General features: G+C 42.5%; 1 protein-coding gene across 3 annotated transcripts in view; it reads right to left on the bottom strand.

Annotated features, from left to right (window-relative positions):
* efl1 (elongation factor like GTPase 1) overlaps positions 1 to 7495 on the bottom strand; it is a 79101-nt gene that overhangs the window by 44743 nt on the left and 26863 nt on the right. For all 3 annotated transcript variants that reach the window (XM_019857851.1, XM_019857850.1, XM_019857849.1), the window contains exons 9-13: positions 6493 to 6572; positions 6240 to 6376; positions 6032 to 6154; positions 4925 to 5024; positions 3088 to 3239 (exon numbers count right to left, since the gene is read on the bottom strand). In XM_019857851.1, coding sequence (XP_019713410.1) covers positions 3088 to 3239; positions 4925 to 5024; positions 6032 to 6154; positions 6240 to 6376; positions 6493 to 6572 — 592 coding nt within the window. The remainder of the gene's footprint in view (positions 1 to 3087; positions 3240 to 4924; positions 5025 to 6031; positions 6155 to 6239; positions 6377 to 6492; positions 6573 to 7495) is intronic.

Genomic DNA, 7495 nt, shown 5'->3' with positions numbered 1-7495 from the left:
TGACCTTTCCTAATCAGGGTGTCCGTGTTCGTCGACCAGTCCAGTTTGTTGTTGAGAAGAACACCCAGGTACTTGTAGGAGGTCACCCTCTCTATGTCCATACCCTGGATGTTCATCAGTGCTGGTGAGGACTGTTGCCTGCAGAAATCCACAACCAACTCCTTAGTTTTCCTAGGGTTGATCTGGAGTTGATTCTGCTGGCACCAGTCCACAAAGTCCTTCGTCAGATGTTACATGCAATTTGATTGGTCCAATCGCTTGTAGTTAACCAATCGCTGGGCCGTATATAATCAAGCTAAGACTTCTGCAACAAATAATGCCTTCAGTGATCTGATTAGTTGAAGCTTTCATACACGTCCAATCGCAGGTCTGTTTACAAACGGAAAACGGAGAGACTGATCGGGGAGAGCTCGTGAAAACTCGACGATAAGGTACCTGACCCCCCCTAAAATTTTCTCAACGGATTTAGATGATTCACAAAAATGATCAATTTAAGAAATAAAACGGCGGATTTCCGCGTATCCGCGGAAAATTGCCATCGCTGTACTACTCACTATTAATGTGAAAATGGTGAATGGTTTTCCGTTCCTCACGACTGCTAAAAATCCAGCAAAACTATAGGAATGAAAGTCATCTTGCCGGGTCCATACGCGAAGTTACTGCTGGCTAGCTTGCACACTGCTCAGTAGCTTGCACGCTTCCTTTCTGCTATCTCTTGCAGGGTATTTTGATGCGAACGTAGCATGGGGCGTGTCAAAGCGCCGCTCTGCATTCGACCGTTTCATCGATGGTATTTTGTCATTGCAAATTAGACACACCGCAGAACCCGTTCTCTCCACAAAGGCGAAACCTTTGGTCCATTCGTCCTGAAGTCTACCAAACTCGTCATCTTTTTTTTCTTTTCGCCATCTTATTCGCTTAGGATTAGCTTTGAGCTCATGGCCGAGCGGGTTGATTCAAAAGGGGGCGTATACCTGTTTCCACAGCAACGGCAACGTTGGCCAGTATCATCCAATCAAAATGGCTCCTGGAGCCAACTGCAGCCAGAAGAGCAGTGAAAAATCGATCGATTGATGCATTAATAAACAAGCGAGAATATATATTTTTTTTATCTGCGAGCCAGATGCAATCACCAAAAGAGCCAAATATGGCTCACGAGCCATAGGTTCCCGACCCCATGTTCTAGGCAGAAAAGAGGCCGTTTTTGTCAATCCGATGCATAAACAAACACAACCCAATTAATCACCTTTCTAGTTTTCTCACTTGGACAGCTAAAACTTTTGAAAAACAGATCTAACCAATTTGAAGATGATAGATTATATTGTGCTCACGTACAACCACATTGTCTGATAAGAAGTAATTTCTGACTGTCCGAATGATCAAAAATGTCTTTCGACTTGGGTTGGGAACAAAAGTACGCTAACTCAGATAAGTAGACCACAAAAATTGGTTGACATAAAAATTGCTGTCTCGAAAATGAATTAATTTGAAAAACATTTACGGCACCAGGAACCAATGTTTGGCCACCAATGTGTTTCCACATGGACATTTGTAGCTGTGGATGCTCTTTTCCAGCGCAAAATGTTGATGAAGACGGCTAGAGTTTGGGGTAGTTTTACTGACTAAAATACTTTTTTATGTATTTCTGCAAAGTGGCGATGGCAGAGATTCGAGACTTGAACCATGTGGCCCGCATGATGAAAAACCGGCAGGTACTTCGACGGCCGTCTGTTACAAGTAACAACACCACCACAGTTTAAATTTGTTTTTTTAAGTGAATTAACACTACTTTACTGGGGCCGCATGTCTTCTACGGCAGGGGCCCCCAACCTTTTTTGCCCCACGGACCGGTTTATGTCAGACAATATTTTCAGGGACCGGCAATCAAGGTGTGGCGGAAATAATACAACAAAATAATATGGTATGAGCTGCATGAAAACTGTGGCGTTTTCGAAATATAATAATAAACACAAGGAGCGTCTAATCTGGCCGCAACACTCCGATCGCTATGGCAATGTTTAATGCCTTCAAAATACGATACAACGCAAATTCAAAGTGCATGAAAATGACGACTCACCACAGCAGCGAGCTAGATTTTCTGCAACCAGACGGTCCCATCTCGGGCTAATAGGAGACAATGACACCTCAAGTGTGTGGTTTATGTCCAGTCTACTTCGTAATTTTGTTTTCGTCGCCGTTGCTGCCGAAACCCAGCAGTTTTTTTTTTTTTTACTCATTTTGCGAGCTCCTGCGTTTTGTTTTGAAGTAATCGGTCACGTGAAGGAGAAGCGTGGCTTGACGTGTGTCAAGCGTAACACAGACGAATGTAACGGAGAATCCGGTAGTTTTTCAAAATAAAACATATTTCGTATTCCGAAATAAATAAAACGGAATTAAGGCAAGTTCTTTCTGTGCGGCCCGGTACCAAATGCCTGGCGGACCGGTACCGGTCCGCGGACCGGCGGTTGAGGACCTCTGTTCTACGGGATTGTCGCTAACTTAGCTTTGCACAGTGTCCTGCTTGTGTCTTATTGCTAACTGCTGAGCAGTGATAAAAGGGAGTGTAAAGTGATCCGATTATTGTGGTAAATGTGAACAAAAAATAAATGGCAAGCAAGCGTGATCACAAGTAGATCTTTTATTAATTTATTTATCTATTAATTTTAAGTCCTCGCGCCCACTCTGGGCCATGGGAGCAGCCTAAATGCCCACGAGAGGCACTTGACTCAGAGAGAAAACGAGCACAGCACCAGACTGGTTTATATGAAAATTAATTGGAAATAATTGTTAACCTTTAAGAGAGAATCATGTTAATAGTCATCAACCTAAACTTAAGTGTTATGTGTAGTTATCACTGTCAAACAATTTCATGGAGGGGAAAACTATTTGAATTCTGCAAGTGTGGGGGTGGATTGCTAAAGTAGTCGAGGGGATAATCGATTAAAAAAAGATCATTTGTAAACGCCTTGCATATTCAAAAAGGTCATCCACAAACACTTGCATGGTCAATAATGTCAAAAATACATCACAGAAATTGAAATGGAGAAAAAAACAGAAGTAAAAAGGTGGACAAGGTGTTCAACTTGCCTTTGTATTGTCCTCTTGCTTGAATATCCACGGGATTATTCACTGAGTGGTTTTGCTGTCCTACAGTCGCAATCTGTTCAGCTGCCATCCTTTCCGCATGTCTTTGCCTCGCGAGTTCCCTGCGCTGGGCAATCTCTTCCTGAGTCAAGGGTCTACATGGAGACACAAATGGAGTATTCAAAGCCAAGTACAACATCAGTAAAGTTATTGTAATGTTTATTGCGCCCACATTTATCGACGGCTTTTCCAATACATTGGAACCTTGATTTAACGGACTAATGAAGAGGAGGGTTTGGCTATTAAAGCCATTTTTTCAGTTTTTTGAAGCACGTTTTTTTCATGGCTGAAGTACACTTACTACAGTACAAAATTACTGTAAATAAATGTAAAATGTAAAATAACTAAACAAGTGAGCAGTCGCAGCCAGTAAATAAAGAAAATAATCCCAACTTCCTCTCACATATAAATTTGGGGGGCTGGGGGGAGGGACAAACACGCCCATTAAAAAAAATAATTAAAATAAAAAAGTGGTATAATTAAGATGCCCTGAATGTTGTAAACCAAGCATTAAATAACTAATTTTCCAGAGTTTTTCTGGTGGTGTTGGTGGGCGTGGGGCGGGGGTAGAGCTGACATTTTTACAGAGACCTATTATATAAGTGCCAATGTTCAACACAATTAAATGGCCCTTTCACCCTTTCAGAGTGGGAGATGAAAACTGGTTCAGGTTAAACATGAAGAAACAACTTTGGTTTAGTTACGTTTTAATTTATATGTAAAAGAGAAAAATGCGGAAGTCATGGCACATCCTGCCAGTCATTTTTATTTTTTCAGCAATTAATGAAGGGTCTTTTTCCTTTTGCTTACTTGTTCACACATCTGGTTAAGTGACATACTCTTCAGCATGTCCTGGGTCACCCCTGGGCCTTCTGCCAGTGGGACATGCCCAGAACACTTCACCAGCGAGGCGTCCAGGATGCATCCAAATCAGATGCCTGAGCGACCTCGTATGGCTGCTCTCAATGTGGAGGAGTAGTGTCACGACTTTCTGAGTTCCTCTTGGATGACCGAGCTTCCCAAGTTTTCTCTAAGGGAGAGCCTGGACGCCCTGCAGAAGAATCTCATTTCAGCCGCTTGTGCTTTGTGCTGCTTTGGTCCTCCTGAATCTGAGATTTGACCTTCTGATGGACCTCCTCTCTAGCACCCGTAACCATACCTTACCGGGGAGGCTGAGGAGTGTGATCCCCTGTACTTGGAACAAAACCTCCAGTCCTCATTCTTAAAAAGGGGGGCCACCGTCCCATATAGCAATCCACAGACACCGTCCCTGATGTCTACATGATCTTGTAGAGGCATCTCAGCTAGGACAGCCCAACAACATTCAGAGCCTTCCAGCTCTCATCCACCTTCTTGGAGTTGCCGCAAAGGAGCTTTTCAACCACCATGGTAACCTCAACCCCGGGAAAAGGAGAGCCCACCTCAGAGTCTCCAGACTCTGCTTCCTCTTGAGAAGGCGTGTTGGTGGAATTTAGGAGCCCTTCAAAGTATTCTCCCATCGATTAGCAACATGCCGAATCAAGGACAGCAGCGCCTCATCCTCACTAAAAACAATTTTGAGGCTGCACTGCTTTCCCCTCCTGGGCCGCTGGATGGTGGACCATAATTTTTCTCGAAGCCATCTACAATTTTTCTTTTTTTTTCTTCTTTTTTTTTGGGTGGTGGTTGTGGGGTGGTAGAAATTGGTTTGAAAAAGGCAAAACGTTTTTTCCTTTCCACATTGCATTTAACTGGGTAAAAATCATATGCAAATGTAACTTCACTTGCAATTCATACTTACCTTTGTTTGTTCTCAGGCAAGGCTTTTGTGTCCACAGCAAACATCTTGGATACAAAAACTATAACCGGAGCATTTTCATTGCTTGAGCACTGGAGAAATGCTGAAAAATACCCAAAGAAGCATAAAAAAATATAAACCATTATACATACACAGGGTTGTACAGTACATCAACAGTGGCTTGGTGGCCGCTATGTGAGTGGGTCGGGGCACTTATAGTTCACTGATGCCACAAGTTTCAGAAATAAATGATGAAATCAACACTTTTTTTTTAAACATTTAATATTTTGAATACTAACCATTTACAGTGATCTTTTCCAGGACTTTTCAAGAACTTTTGTGGGGCGTTTCCCTATCTGCTACAGTACACTAATACACGAATAAATTCCATCCTCATGCTTTGGAGAAGTGATATTTTCTACCATTTAACCAGATTGCTTTTATGTTACCAAATACCATACCAAATGGGCTCCATAAAAAGGCTCTCTCACAGGTGCAAATCAATTCTCATCGTTCACAGCAGAGCCGTTCAAGAGAGGGATTTGTGTGCGAATGTCACAATACAGTATCTGATCTTACTTGGATGTTGACATTTAAATGACTTTCATTGTGAAACAAATCAAGGCAATGGAACACAGCTGACTGATGAATGAGTTGCTGATGAGTTGGAGAGAGGCCAAAGCCCATGCTTGCACCCATGGCGCTGCCACAGGCAAATTGATGAGCCCAGGGGGATAACCCCAACTAAAAACTGCATGAAAAGTCATGACTCTAGTCTCTATGCATATACGCAGGGTTTTAATTGAGCTGAATTCCGAATGAGGTTTTTCTCTTTTATATACTTTCTGTTTCTGCTGTCGGACAATGGATAAAGTATGAAATATAGAGGAAAACATGGCAAAGAGTATCGATGACCAGTCGCTATGTTGAAGCAAACATCATGCTCGCTGCCAATAACCTCTGACGTCCCCACCTCCAGCCCCAAACGGAACCTCCTGCTAGCCCTGATAAAACTTTCTAGAAACGCCACTGAGTAACACCTTGAGTGTGATGTGAAAAAAAAATAAAAAAAGACAATACAAACCCCCCCCAAGATGTTCCAATTCATACCATTTTTCAGTTCCTGCGTCCTCTCAGGCAAGGTGTCAAATCGACGCACTCCAACACTCATCAACTTCTCCACCCTCTCTGCTGCTATGTGTAATGGACTCGGAAGCTTATTACAGACCATTGCTACAGCCAGTGTCAAAGAAAATCTCAACTAATATAATTGACAAGCTGAACAACAATTATATAAATTATTTGGTAAAAAGGATACATAGGACAGCCTGAGACACTGGTAACCACTGGCTGCATATAGCAGACAGGAGGACTTTAGGGTCAGAGTGACGAGAATCCCTGGCCATCACCTTGACGTCAAGAGATGCCAGCACCTTCTCAACCTTCTCCTTGTCTCTGTTAATGAAAAGACTGAAAGCTTGGCATGGATAATATAATGTGTACAACATGCAAATACAAAGTAAGTAAGGCCGGTTGATTTTCAGTATTTCCAACTATAATTTATGACCCACCTGCGAGTAACAACAGCATCATATAAACTCCAAATGTTATCCAGGACAAGCTGCACAAAGAGTGGCTTCTTGCCTTTAACCTGGAAAAAACAAGGTGATCGAAAATACATAAGGGCAATCATTCCCAACCATTTTTTCTGCCACAGACCGGTTGATACGAGTGCATGTTTTTGGAGACCAGCAGCCATTTTGCCGATGGGATGAGAGGTGCAGATGTATATTCCACTTCGGAATGGTATCGCGATGGTATGTTGCTGTTTCCCAATGTGGCACCTTCCTCCACAATAAGTGTTGAAGTTGAAGTTTATTTGAACATACAATACAATAACAATTTGACAAAAGGCAAGCAAAACTTACAAAAGGCAAAATAAAAAATAAAAAGTAAGTAAAACAAACATCATCATAATTGGGTGGTAGTGGTGGGGGGTTGCGGCAACCACAAAAAAAGAAACATATCAGGCCAAAGGATATAAAATCATGCTTCGAAAAATCAAGACGGACAAGCTAGAACAAGCTCAAAAGTGAAACTCCAAAATATGGTCAATTTGATACCGTAACACAACCAAAAACAATAAATCACATCCATTCATGGACATTAGGGTGGTCCACATTTTCATGGCAAAAAAAAAAGTTTGTCGGATTCGTCGGGCCGGGTCGGAATTCTTGTCGATACTATGGTACAAGGTTCTGTGCAAAATTTCATTCCGATCTGATGATATTTTCCCGTCCCGCAAAGCGGCCAAAGTTTCCACCATAACAACTGGTCTCAATAGGGTGAACATGTGTATTTTAACCGTGTATTTTGCCATGCGTGACACTGGCTGGGCTGAATGTTGCCCGAACGATCCCCTCCTGACTAACTAACCATTCCATCGCTGCTCTCAGCAGCCGGAGACAAACTCAAACGCACGCCTAACACACAACGGTCACCTACTGGCGAGCTAATATCTTTCAATTGAAGTCGAGAATCGCCGGAATTCTTACTGGACGCTGAGCTGAGGAC

This window comes from Hippocampus comes, unplaced genomic scaffold (genome assembly GCF_001891065.2).
Source record: "Hippocampus comes isolate QL1 unplaced genomic scaffold, H_comes_QL1_v1.1 scaffold154, whole genome shotgun sequence".
Taxonomy (NCBI): domain Eukaryota; kingdom Metazoa; phylum Chordata; class Actinopteri; order Syngnathiformes; family Syngnathidae; genus Hippocampus; species Hippocampus comes.
The sequence above is the reverse complement of the archived record's forward strand: the minus strand, read 5'-3'. Positions and strand labels throughout refer to the sequence as shown.